The sequence below is a fragment of the Mytilus galloprovincialis genome, chromosome 6 (genome assembly GCF_965363235.1).
Source record: "Mytilus galloprovincialis chromosome 6, xbMytGall1.hap1.1, whole genome shotgun sequence".
NCBI lineage: Eukaryota > Metazoa > Mollusca > Bivalvia > Mytilida > Mytilidae > Mytilus > Mytilus galloprovincialis.
Window position 1 is genome coordinate 47,057,731 of NC_134843.1, and position 14,466 is coordinate 47,072,196.

The following is a 14,466-nucleotide window of genomic DNA, read 5'->3' on the forward strand; positions in this document are numbered from 1 at the left end:
GTAACTTCCCCCCTCTATGAATTGGTATTGCCGAAGTGGGAGTCTAAAGTTTAAAAAAAAAACGCGACCTAACAGACTACGGAACAGCAGACAGTGGATACAACATTTGATATGTTTTAAAGACACCGTTGGACACAAAATGATTGCACTGGATAATTTCAACTACCACATGATACCCTATGAACTAATTGACATACTTGAACTCGTCTTAGGAATATATTCTCAGTGAACAAAAACGAATTCAGTAAATGTTTACTATAAAACAGTCAACAGACTTGCTGTCTTGTGGCTTGTATTGTTTAATTCATTTTTAAAGCAACATTTGATCGATTGTTGGTGGCTTAACGTCCAGCGGCAAACATTTCATGCATATTCTAGACGAGAAGTAGTTTTAGAAATTATTAGGTTTAGCAAATGTGAAAATGCTCTCATCATTTTGCAAAAGGATATTTTTTAAGCTATTAAAATTGGTACGTCATATATTTTTCTGACAGAATTACATATTTTGCTCCAAATCAACACATACGGTTCTGATCACATTAAGAACATTGCCATTTTAATATTTTAGCCGGGAACTTATTGTTAGGGTTCACCTGAGAAGGAAGGAATATATACATTGTATTTATGTGTGTAGTTCATGATGTTCAAACTATATGTATACTAGACTATACTATTATTGTTATTGTCTTATTTATGTCATACATTGTGTACTATGCTCTTTGTGAGCTGTTTTGATGGAAATTACAATCTTGGTTTTTTCTTGCCACTTAAGTCTCGGTAATTATTGATATATTAGGGCTTTTGAACCCGCATAAACCCACTGCATTTGTTTGCACCTGCCATTTGTTGTTCAGTTGTTGTCTTTGTTGGTGTATTAGTTCATTGGTAATTTCATAAGTGCTTCTCGTTTCTCGTTTTTCGTATAGATTTGACCGTTGAGTTTTCAGTTTGAAGGGTTATACACTAGCCTATAAGTACTTAAAATTCGGGTGTTTCCTTTATCTTTTTTACTGTAGCAGATAACAATTGATCTGGATCTTTAATGTAAAGTGCAAATTTTGAGAGAAGTATGATGTAATTCAAATGTATAAGACTTTTAATGTTAATACAGAAAATTATGTGTTTTCTCATATTTACGGCTGTAAATTTTTTTCAGCTTTGCCAAATAAGTGGAGATAACTCAGATAAAGTATTTTTACAATTATAGAAAGTGATGTGAATTTACCTATTTTAATATGTAGCAAAACAAAGTTCGGTGACCATATTTTCTTTTTCATATCTGAGAGCATGTTATAAGGCAGCAACCATTGGATTTTTTTTTTTTTTTGGGGGGGGGGGGGAGGGGGGGGGGGGGGGGCTATGGATTTTTTTGGAAAACAAAGTTTGTTTCCAGGTTTTGAAGAAAAAAATAATTTGTTTTTGACCCTGAGAAAAAAAGTGTTTGTTTCACCCTCAGCTGCCACTATATGTAATTCTAAAATTGAAAGAAAAAAATTGTTTTCGTCTTTTCGCCAAAAAAAGTTTGTCCAGCAAAAAAATCCTTGCCCCCTCCCCCGAAATTCAAATGGTTGCTGCCTAAGAACTATATACCGTAATTTTGATTATTTTTTTCTCAGTAAATTTTTTAATAGATATAGAAATAATGAGTGCAATTTAGAAAAGAGGAAAATTCATTTACATTCTTCACTCAAAACAAACTTGTTGATGGCGAGATGTTTCCACTAGTCTTTGAAATTTTACTAGGGAAGTCAGAGGACTTTAATTATTATAGATTGTCGACTGTTAATGCATTTATGATCGATAATGATAGATTGTCGACGATAATTTCGTAAATGCATTTACAACCGTAAAGTATACTTTACGCCGTACATCTATAATGGTCGACCGAAAATCTATCATTATCCCCGATAAATTGTGATTATCTCATTTATGTAGTTCCCGCGTGCCATATACACACTATGTGATACATACATTGTACTATACGATGGTGTCGAAAGAAAATAACCGTTCAAGATGGAAACATGATTAACATTATTGAAAGGAAAAGAAAATCTTGTCGTAAAAAGTAACTAGTTTTACAGTGTGTTGCTTTAGAATTTAATGGTCATTGGTTTAAGAGAAAATTTCTAAACCAGTTAATTCAAAATATGTTTAATTAATATCAGAAATAGCGAAATCAACATCTGATGGTTGAAACTATTCCACGTGACGTCGAACAAAACTTCATATTCCCTTCTGAGTATCATATTCCCCTCTGAACGTCGGGATAACCTTGAGCGACGTTACCCACAGTTAATATTTTAAACTTTTTTATCACATTTTTTTTAAAGATAGTAAAGTAATTTCGTTTTTAAAAACTATTTCAGACCTAAAAACAGAAATAAAAAAATAATAATAAAAATACATATATATTGTTTTATCAATTTAAATTCATTAAACAAATTCATGATATTACATGTGTTTCTAATATATAGTTTTATTACTATAATCATAGTCCGCAGAAAATAATATTTGCAAAACTTGAAAAAGTTGAAAAAAGTAAAATCACAAAAATACTGAACTCTACGGAAATTCAAAACGGAAAGTCACTAATCGAATGGCATAATCAAAAGCTCATACAAATCAAACGAGTGGATACCAACTATCATATTCCTGACTTGTTACAGGCATTTTCTTACGTAGAAAATGGTAGATTGAAACTGATTTTATAGCTAGCTAAATCTCTCATTTTTATGACAGTCTCATCAAAATCCATTATATTGACAATGATTCGTGAACAAAACAAACAAACATAATAGTTAAAAATGTCAAATATACAGCAGTCAATATTGTGTTATAATCTTAATGACTAAAAAAACCAAACAAACATGTAACAAAGAAGCACAAAATAGCATAAATTTGCCAAAGCACAGTCAATGGCACAATTACTGGATATATAAGCACAGAACCACGCGACATACATACATGTACGAGAATATCACAAACTAAAATGGCAGGACGTACAAGTACCACACGCATCTTTATCACAACAAAAAGATCAAATATTTAATAAAGAAGCACAACAGGCATATATCAAACCTAACAACCTCACCTATCGCTTTCCCATTTTTGAACTTTTGCATTTTATCTATGTATGCCAAATCCACTCATAAACCATGTACACAGTCCTGTCAAACGTATATCATATGATAAGGCAGTTACAGGCGGCATTTCGAGGAAATATTGTACGACTGACGTTTGGATAACTGGGTTGCTCAAATCTATGGCTAAAATAAGTAATATTTTCTTGGTGGTAAAACGACTAATATATTATCCCGGGTTGTATTACAGCCAATTTCATTGAGCGTGTAGATAAAGGTAATACCTTTGATTAAATTGAAGTCATTATAAGGTTAGGTAAACTACCCTCCTTTAAGAATTGTCTAGTCCGACAGACAACCAATCTATCTGTCTGTAGGACTAGGCCACTTCGAAAGGAGGGTAGTATACCTTACCTAACAATGACTTCATGGTTCAGCTTGCAAGCAAGTTTATCAAAGATATGACCTTTAGCTACACACTCATTGAAAACGGCTGTAATTCAATGAAATAGTTTTGGTCGCTGTTTGCGATTAGTCTTTCATTAACCTTCGTTTCAGTTTATATTAACGAAAAGGCCCAACTTTCGCTAGTACAGGAATAAGTTCCATTATGACAGCTATAACATGAGTAGCAGGACCAGTCGCAAACTAAACTGACATTTCGAGGACTTGTACTTTTAATTTAGTGAATGCACCTTACTGAAGGGACGGAAGCCTTTAAAGAATCTACTTTTTATGAACTCACGAACAATGAGGCAAATATTTGAACTTTGGATAGTTGTTATTATTACCTTACTGTTTTCATACACTTTCTGCTATATCTACTTATAAAATTCATTTTCGGTCTTTGAATCAACGAAAAAGTCGGACATTTTTCTTATTCTAGCTTAATATTAGCCGCCGAGTCCAAAAAAGTTTTTTTGTTTGCGGAGGAGATTTCTAATATTCTCTTTTAAATCTTATGGGTTAAAGTTAACTGATTTTGTTCATAAAAAAAATTGACTCAAAAGATTTTCTAGAATGATAAATCTTAATTTTTTTTTTATTTACAATCAGTTGCCATTTGTAGCAATATTTTTCCAGTTTATTGAAAGCAGATTGTAAACCGTTTAGTGATTTTGATAATATTAAATTTAAAGATCATAATATGCAAAACTAAGACTACATATTGATATTAAGGAAACTACATATTGATATTAAGGACACAGAATCACATGTTCCATCAAAAATTTAATGGAGATTATTAATAAAATAAGATTGTTTATTATCTATTTTTACTAAAGATTCACAACACTTATATATATCTTTAATAGCTACGTGGTCGGCTGTAAAAGTCTGACATGAAAAATATAAAACAATTTAATTGAGAAAACTAACTACCTAATTTGTAACAAAACCTAGAAAATTTGAACCATTATCACCCAAATCAATCCCAAAATTACACAAAATTCATTGTCTTAAAACAATAATAATGCTTGTTTTAGCCCCTTATTCCTACAAATTAGGACAACACCCAAATTAATCCATGATTCCATCCATCTTTTTTGTATGTAACCTTGAGCATGTTGTGGTTAAATTTCATAGATATCCATACACTTGTACACACGTTTTTTAAATAGTTTAAGTCATAACCACCAAATCAATCCAAACCCGTTCCTTTGTGGTATGGAACCTTGTGTTAAAATCAATTTCACAGAGATCCATTCACTAGCACACAAGTTATATTGTCTGGAAAATGAATTTCTTCCAACAACGACATCGCCATACCATTATACGGACGCCAAAGAAATGGTGTATGTGCTGTGCTGGATGTATAGATACGCAGTCACGTCATCCTGAATCCAATGCCTCATGCAGGCATATGTAACTTAATCTGCACGTATAAAGATCATTGAAATATCTCCTTAATTGGTCTGTGTTATCGGTAGCCTGTTGCAAGGCTAGATTTCTGCCCTATTTAACACAACCTCCTTCAAAAGAGGCAATCTGTATTTGTGCAGATCTGGCATATCTTGTTTTTGTATGTCCTGAATATGCATGAAATATTGCAATTACATGTGTATCCAAGGATTTGTATAGTAAGATCTTACTATACAAATCCTTGGTGTATCCAACAAGAAAAAATTCTTAATAACGTTTTTATATGCATTGATATACATGTGTTGTGAAGAAGTTGTAATTTCGTACAAATTATAATTTGTACAGGGTTTTTTGTACACAGGCGATACACATTTATTTGGAATAATTATTTTATTCAATTTTTTACTCGCAAATCTATATATTACTTCAACCTAACTTTCAGCACTGTTATCTGTCTTAATACTACAAATAAGGATTTAGATTATATATATATATATATATTTTTTTTTACAAAAACCAAATTCTATGTCCACAAAATACATTTTAGTTTTTTAATATGATTTTTTTGTCAGTACTTTATGGATCTTTATGCAAGACTGTAGCATGGAGTTTTGGAAACAAAACAGCGGCAAGATTAACCAAAGACACTGTGCTTATTTTGGTATTTTCGGCTTAAAAGAAATTTAAAGTCACCTGAAGGAAATTTAGAAATTAAATCAAATAAATATTTAAAAGGATTTGAACATTTTTGTACCTGTTACATATTTGGTATCCAAACACTTACTTAATTGATAATAAATATTTCAATAGTTTTTGAGAACGTAGAATTATAGAATTGTTTTAATTCTAAATAATTAAACAAAACAGGTATTGGGTACAGGGTTGAAGCATTTATTTTATACCTCACAGTAACGCGAACCTGATAGAACGCATGGCAACGTGTAATTACAATGTAACTAAGGCATCATAATATGTACAAATCTAGATACCACTGGTATCTGTAAATCAAATGCATGCAAATGTAATGAACCACTACCACTATATGTTGATTAAGTAAATATTTCCTTAATTTTTTAACTGGAAATCGCAATATGTATATTAAAAGTAAATCAAATTAATTAGATCATTCATTATATACTGATGGACACAGATCTTGGCACAAATTTATCTCTAACTCTATTGAAAAATATAATTTAACAGACAATAATCTCAATTTAAAGAACTTAAAGGAAAATATTAATAACCAACATTCTAATAACACTTTGAATAATCTAGAAAAATTACGTTCAATTGAACAAGACAATAAATTACATTTCTATGCCAATATTTATTCAGAAGAATTTAAATTGCAAAATTATCTATCTTATAAATGTTCTCCTAATATAACAAGAAATCTTACAAAATTAAAAATTAGTTCCCACCCTCTTTTGATTGAAAAGGGTAGATATTTCAGACCAAAAATTAAGAGAGAAAACAGAATATGCTCTAACTGCAATCAAATAGAAGATGAAAAACATTTCCTTATTTATTGCAAAAAATTTGAAAATTATAGAAAACAACTATTTAATAAACTAAATTTTAATTCACAAGATCTGTGCCCTGAAAAAGTTATGGAAACCATTATTAGTTTACTTAACCCACAAAATATTGATGACACAAAAAATATATGCCATTACATACAATTATGCTTTGAATCTTTGTAATTTTATTCATTTAACCTTGATTTGATATTTTGTCATACATAATATATATTTATTTATGTGATGTAATATCATGTTAATGTGGGGGAAGACATCATTATACTTGTATTGATTTTCCTGATTTAATAAAAACTTGAAACTTGAAAACTTGAAATTAAAAAACAGCGTCCGTGGTGGTGTATTTTTCTTTATACGTATAGCTTTCATTGACAATGAGGTGGACACAACTTTAAAAAATTGAAAAGTATAAATGTTATAAGTTTTTGACTTCACAATCACTACGTAAAATGCCACAAGTGAGTGTTTACTGTGTATGCCAAATGATCGAAGTCAAGTGGAGTATTTTTCTTTTTTTAGGGAGAAGGAGTGAAAATTTACACCTATATCAAATTTTCATGAGCTTCAAAATACCATATGTGACGAATATAAAGGTTAACAAGTAATAAACAATGATAAACAATGCAATTATCTGAAATTTCAACATATTAATTTAATAATACCCATTATTAATCAATCGCAATGCCGTTTTTAACCAATGGCTAAAACTTAACCAGTCAAAAAGTACCGGATAAATTTATCCGGCGGATAGCACGTTTTATCCACTGGATAAACTTTGAGCAATAGAAATAATCCATTTGTTTAAAGTTAACTAATGGATAAGCAGTTTAACCACTGGCTAACACTATCCAACGTTTTGAGCAACCCAGTCCAGAGACCAACGTTTATTTAATGATGCAGATGTAAGCAAATATGTGTCACCATAGGGCCTTTAACAATGGAGAAAAACCATACCGTATGATACAAAAAGCCCAAGCGAATAATCCTAATGTAAAACAATCAATAGAAAAAAAAAACCCAATAGCCTGTTTAATGTGGAAATCAAATAAACGAAAAACAAAAGAGGTTAGACAACGACCAACGAAAATCCTTTAATTCCAGGTTTTTGAAGTTGATGTCTTTTAGAATTTGTGATTAAATGCAATCTCTTTTGCACTCAAGGTATAATTCATTTTCCATGAATAAATGTCATGAAAAGATCAAGGGAATATTTTTTTCGACCCTTTTGTGTGTGCAACGGGATGTGACGTACTATGATTTGGTGGTATTACACCTTCATTTACAAAATGACATGGAGACAAAGTCCACTCGTCAACCGTCTGAAATTTTTAAACGTATATGACTGAATAATAGAAAGGATAATGACACCAATTTATAAAAAATAATACTCATGATACTAATTATATAAAATTCTGTCAATTTGGTTATAAAATCACACCCGTTCATCAGATGTGTTTTCCAACATATTATATTTGTCCTCTTGGTATGTATTCAGTTCTATATATTCTGCCTCCTGGGAAAGCAAAGATTCCACATCACAGACAATCTCTTTAAATGTTGGACGACTTTCAGGTTCTGCGCCCCAGCATCTTGTCATCAATAGGTACCTGTGAAACATCAATTAAGTATATATGTTGAACTTTCGACACTAAAATTAGCTTTGTTAGTTGTTAATATTAGTAAATGAGACATGTGATATACACAAATGAGACAGCAACCTTAATTATGACAAAACAACAAAACAAATACTAGTCGGGCTAGAGTCTCTAATAAGCCGGTGTCGTTCACCTTAGTCTATCTCGTATTACACAAAGGATACTCTCCAACATCGCAGACGAGAAATTCTTGAGAAAAAATCTCTGTTCAGCTGATCTTGTATTGCTGATCATAAAGTCTGTTTAGTTTCTCTCTATATCCTTTAGTTTTTGATGAAAACACAAAAATGCGCAAAAAAAATATAGATATAGGAAGATGTGGTGTGAGTGCCAATGAGACCCATCCATAGTAAATCATTACAGGTCAATGTACGGCCTTCAACACGGAGCCTTGACTCACACCGAACAACAAGCTATAAAGGGCCCCCAAAATTACTAGTGTAAAGCCATTCAAACGGGAAAACCAACGGTTTAATCTATATAAAATAAAAAAACAAGAAACGAGAAACACGTATATATTACATAAACAAACAACAACTACTGTACATCAGATTCCTGACTTAGGACAGGTGCAAACATTTGCAGCGGGATTAAACGTTTTAATGGATCCAAACCTTCTCCCTTTTTCTGAAACAATAGCATAACATCACAACATAGAAAAACACACGATAAAATATCAATTGGCAGGCTTAACTCAATCAAAAAACGTACATTAATACACTATAAACGAATAAATTTGATCTGCGATATCTGAATGCAAATGCACAGTTAATAAAATATTAGGGACAAACATTCAAGGCCAAAAAGCCAACAAACAAGTCCAAACAAAGCCATGTCAAGACACCACTGCGAAATATTTAACCCTTCGAAAATATTCACTTTAGAAAAAAACCCGGTTTTAAAAAAATACAGGTAAATCTTAAAGTTTATACAAATGTTGTAAGAAGAAGTGATATTCCAAATAATCAAAGCTGGAATATAGACAAGATCCATATAAATATAAAACAACAAAAAAGAATTATAAACATTATCAACAGGTCGAATTAACAAGAAAATACGATTTGAGAGTACTTGCAGTTACTGACAGCTAGTTAAAAGCCAAAAACAATTAATGATAAAAAAAATCATGCATCAGAGACTAAAATCAACTAAACCACATCCCAGGGATTTATTATTTTAACGTCATGAACAGTCAGAGAATACATGACTAGTACAATGCCAAAAATGAATGTATCGACAGGAAGTAGGATAGTGAGGAGCGACTTCTATAGAGATAAAATTTAACGTGTCTGTGTCTCTATACATCCCGCCTCATAAGGAGATACAATTTATGTAATGTTTTAATTTGCTAATGACAAAATCGATATTAGTGCCAATGTAAACTATATTCAGAGATCTAATTACAATATGGGTACGATAACCCTTACTTAAAAGTTTGTTTGAAGGTTCGATGAGTTTACACGGATCACATAGTGATTTTCTCGCTTTAAGTACAATATTACCATACAATTTAGGATGTGAAATACCATTTTTAATAAGTGCTCATTTATGGGAAATCACTCTCATAATGAGTGATAGTCTACTAACTCTATCGACAAAATTTGACTTGTTAGCAGACTTTGCCTTGCTAACCATTTTTGTGATCTAACATGTCTTTTTATTTATTATAGTAATTGTTATCATAGAACATGATAGAAGGCGAAACCAAATTTGTTTTTAGTGAAAATCGGCATTAAAGGGCAATTACTACAATAAGGAGTCGTTTGACGATTTCCTCCATATTGTCCTATTGTAGATCTTGTATTTTTGAAAATTTTTGCTTATTGGTCTATATGTTATAATTTTTAAGATACAAGTTGCTTTCTTTAAAATAAAAGAAATGCAATCGTGAAACCAAATAGATATAGTAAGATGTGGTGTGGGTGCCAATGAGACAACTCTCCATCCAAATAACAATTTAAAAAAAAGTTAAACAATTATAGGTCAATGTACGGCCTTCAACACGGAGCCTCGGCTCACACCAAACAACAAGCTATAAAGGGCCCCCAAAATTACTCGTGTAAAACCATTCAAACGGGAAAACCAACGGTCTAATCTATATAAAAAAAAACGAGAAACGAGAAACACGTATAAATTACATAAACCAACGACAACTACTGTACATCAGATTCCTGACTTAGGACAGGTGCAAACATTTGCAGCGGGATTGCCAAATGCCTGTTTGATGCGAAAGATCATATAATTGTTAAATAGAGATCAATGGTTGTACCTTACTTTTGTTGTATAAATAAACGCAACAGAACATGTAGTATATCACTGTTCAATAAATATTACTCGATGAAGCAAAAACAAATACGGGTAACAAACTAAAACAGAGGGGAACACTCTATAAGATATTGAAACTGACATGGATTGTCAAAGTAACTCAGTGCTGTTCAATGTGGGACAAAATATTCTTGTTAAAGAAGCATGCCTCCCGTAATGGGATTTTCACGCTGTGTTAAAAACCCATTGGTGGCCTTCGGTTGTTTTCTGCTCTTTGGTCGGGATGTTTTCTGTTTGACATATTCCCCATTATTTCTATTCATAATTTTATATTGTATTGTTAATAGCATCATTTTGGCCCGAAAGATAACATGACAACATTGTTAATCAGATTCAATCTCTGGGTATTCATACTGAGGTGCTGTTTCTTTAAATTAAAATTAGTCGAAATGCAAAAAATTAAATTGGGATTGCAAAATAGAAAAAATGATTAAAATGTTCAAGACATGGGAAAAAAGAAATCTTTCAATTTTAGGGAAAATACTTATTATAAAAACACTGACCTTTATTTACATTCTTGGGATGCGTTTTCATAATTCCCTAAAGTTATATTAAAGAACTAGAAACACGAAGCTTTAAATATATTTGGGATGGGAAGCTTGACAAAGTAAAAAGAAATCTGATAATACGTCCATATGAAAAAGGGGGCTTACAAATTGTTGATTTTAAAAGTTATTTCATGTCGCTAAAGGCATCATGGGTATATAGACTTGTTAATGGTAAAATTGCCAACTGGAAGCTTATACCTTTTAAATATCTAAAAGTGTCAAATAATATTTTGTTTATATTCAACATGAATTTAAATGATATAAAATATTTAGAATATTTCACATATGTTCCCGAATTTTATAGGGAAGTAATAAAGGCTTGGATTTTGACTGGGGGTGGGCGAACAAAAAAAAAACAGACACATATTTTGATATAAGAATGCAAATAATATGGGGAAATAAATTCATTACATTTCATAATGAACCAATTATCTTTGGAAACTGGATAAAGAGTGGTATAATATAGTATTTACTTAAACGAAATTCTTGACAACACTATGTCCATATCAGAAAATAATATTTAAAAAAAAATTAAGTGTAAGGTAAACTGGATTGCTGAAATTCATAAATTGAAACAATCTATTCCACATAATTGGAATCATATTGTTAAAAAAGAAAATTCTGTTAAAAGTACAGAGAAATAAGATCACATGGAAAGATCGTTATTTTGAGACTACATGTTTTTCAAATAAAATGTTATATGATTCACTAGTGAGTAATATAAACGAACTATCAATAGGGATAAACAAGCGGCTTAAGGTTTTATCAATGCAAGAAGCTCCAAACATGAGGTCATTGTATAATTTTATTTTTAAACATTTAACTGAAAATAAATTAAAAATTTTCAGATGGAAACTGCTACAATTTATTGTACTAACAAAAAGCTTCTATCACAATGAAAAATAACTAACAATAATATGTGTAATTTTTGTAACCTAGAAGAAGACTATAATCATTATTTTTTTAAGTGTTCTTATTTGACACGATTTTGGCAACACATAGATGACCTCCTTACAAGATGTAATATAGATTTTGTGATAAAACTACAACACCTAATATTTGGGTACAAAATCACAGACAACAAGTATTTCTCAATAATTTTTTTGATTAAATTAGATTTTCTATATATAAGACATACTATGTATCTGAACAGAAAACAAAAAATATAGATGTCTACAGAATTTTGGTGAATGAATATAATAAGAGAGTAGACACAAATAGAGATAAGACAATAAGTCCAATGTTATCAAAAATTAAAAATAATATAACAAATGAATTGTTATTCTGCATTAACTGTTTAACTTAATAAAATCGGCGTTTTGCATTTGCGCCGATCTGCATTTCATTTGCGCCTATTATTTTTTTCATTTGCGCCGATTTTTTACAGGTAAATTACAGGTGAATAGATATAAGAAGATGTGGTATGAGTGCAAATGAGAGAACTCTCCATCCAAGTCATGTAATTTTTATTTTATCATTTTAGACCTCTTCCACTAGCCATTTGTATAAATGTAATGATTTGTCAATCATAACATAGATATAGGAAGCTGTGGTGTGAGTGCCAATGAGACAACTCTCCATCTAAATAACAATTTATAAAAGTAAACCATTATAGGTCAATGCACGGCCTTCAACATGGAGCCTTGGCTCACAACGAACAACAAGCTATAAAGGGCCCCAAATTACTAGTGTAAAACCATTCAAACGGGAAAACTGTTGTCCCCTGCTCACTACGGGGAGATGGAAGAAGGCCTAGAAGATACACCTCCAGACTTTTTCCTTGACAGTACCCGTAGTTCTTTAACCTCTGTCTTTCGGACATCTGCCACATGTTTATGCTCGATCAGTGTTTTGACACAAGAATCCGTGGTGACTGGCTTTACACGATTTATGGTAAATTTGTAAGATATGTTGTTATGTTTCAGGACACTAGCCTTCCGATATGTATGGCCCTCGATTACTAAAGAATTGACTCCTCGGCTCGTTTCAGTGTGTACTTTGTCCATCATGTTACAACGAAGTTCAAGAACAATATGAATCAAAAGTAATTTAAACACAAATGAACAATTATAACCAGATTTTATCAATGGTATAAGTACAGTATATGTACAAGTATTAACTTACCTGTAAATCTAATTAGGAGCAAATATAAAATCGGCGCAAATGAAAAAATGAAATCTGCGCAAATGAAAGAATGAAAATATTCAAAATCGGCGAAAATGTCATACGCCCAATAAAATGTATATCTGTCAATTAATCTAATCAGCTGATTATTCCCTGTGTAGTCAGTGGAGTGTAACAGGGTACATCAAGAGAAGCTTGGAATCTTGATAATTTTTGTAACAAGCAATATTTGATGAATAAAATTATTATGTTGTAAAAAAAATAAAAAAATAAAAATAAAAAAAATTAGTCGAAATGCAAATGTGAAGAAATTTAATAAAATTCATCATAATTATTTGTTCGTGAAGCCAGTTCGTAAAACGTTCCAAATTCTTCTGTGATGTATTCTTTTTTGGTTATCCCGAACTTTTTTAGTTGTTAAATCAATCAAATTTGGTCATTAGCTATTATATTCAAGATATGTTTGACCTCAATCTATTTATACCACAGACAACAACAAACTCAAACCAAACTATTGGAGTGAAAGAGTTTGAAACCATAACTTTATACTTGTTTAAACAAATCTTACTTGTCATTTCTAGCTCCGGTCCTTTTGTGAATAAGCAAAAATTAAATTAATTTGTTGTTTTGTTGTTTTTATACGGTTGTGATTAAGATTTACAATAAAAATAAGATTTTTTTAGTCTAAAATCCAAACAACATAGGATTGTTACGAAATAAAAAAAAAACACATTTAAACAACAACGATAGACAAAATAAACATTTAGCATTGAAATAAAATATTAATATTTATTACAATACCATTTTTGACAACATGCCTCCTCTTTAAAGTTATCATTTCAAATATCTTAATTATATAGAACACTATGGTATTAGTCATGAATCATTCACAGTTCTTACATCCTTTGTTCTAACAGGGGTGATCCAGATCACCCCAGTTTGAGTTTCTTTGTTCTGTAACATTTTTGCGGGAATGTCAAATCCACTATAAAACTTATAATTAATTATACGGAAAAGACTATCTATCAAAATTCACGTAGAAAAAATCCATTGCCTATGCTGGGATTCGAACTCAAGAGCTTTAGCATATCAAGCCACGACACATACCACTTCACCAGGACGACTGGATACGATTAAAAAGTGATTTAACATACTAAAAGGAAGCAAGATATTTTTATAAGTGGAGCGAGTTGGCAGACCTTTATTCAGTGGGGTTTAACCCCTTTTCGTTAATAAGTGAGTTGTCAGACTGATTGTTCAATTTGATTTTACCCTTTTTCAGAATTTGGGCGAGTCGGTAAACAAGATTGGGACCATTTTTTTATAAAGTGGCGAT

The 14,466-nt window shown here is 31.2% G+C and overlaps 1 protein-coding gene across 1 annotated transcript in view; it reads right to left on the reverse strand.

The window, feature by feature from the left end:
- Positions 1-5,815: 5,815 nt before the first annotated feature.
- The window catches only part of LOC143079728 (fibroblast growth factor receptor 4-like), a 213,104-nt gene continuing 204,453 nt past the window's right edge, over positions 5,816-14,466 (reverse strand). Inside the window, exon 20 of the mRNA XM_076255274.1 lies at positions 5,816-8,085. Coding sequence (XP_076111389.1) covers positions 7,911-8,085 — 175 coding nt within the window. The 3' untranslated portion in view covers positions 5,816-7,910. The remainder of the gene's footprint in view (positions 8,086-14,466) is intronic.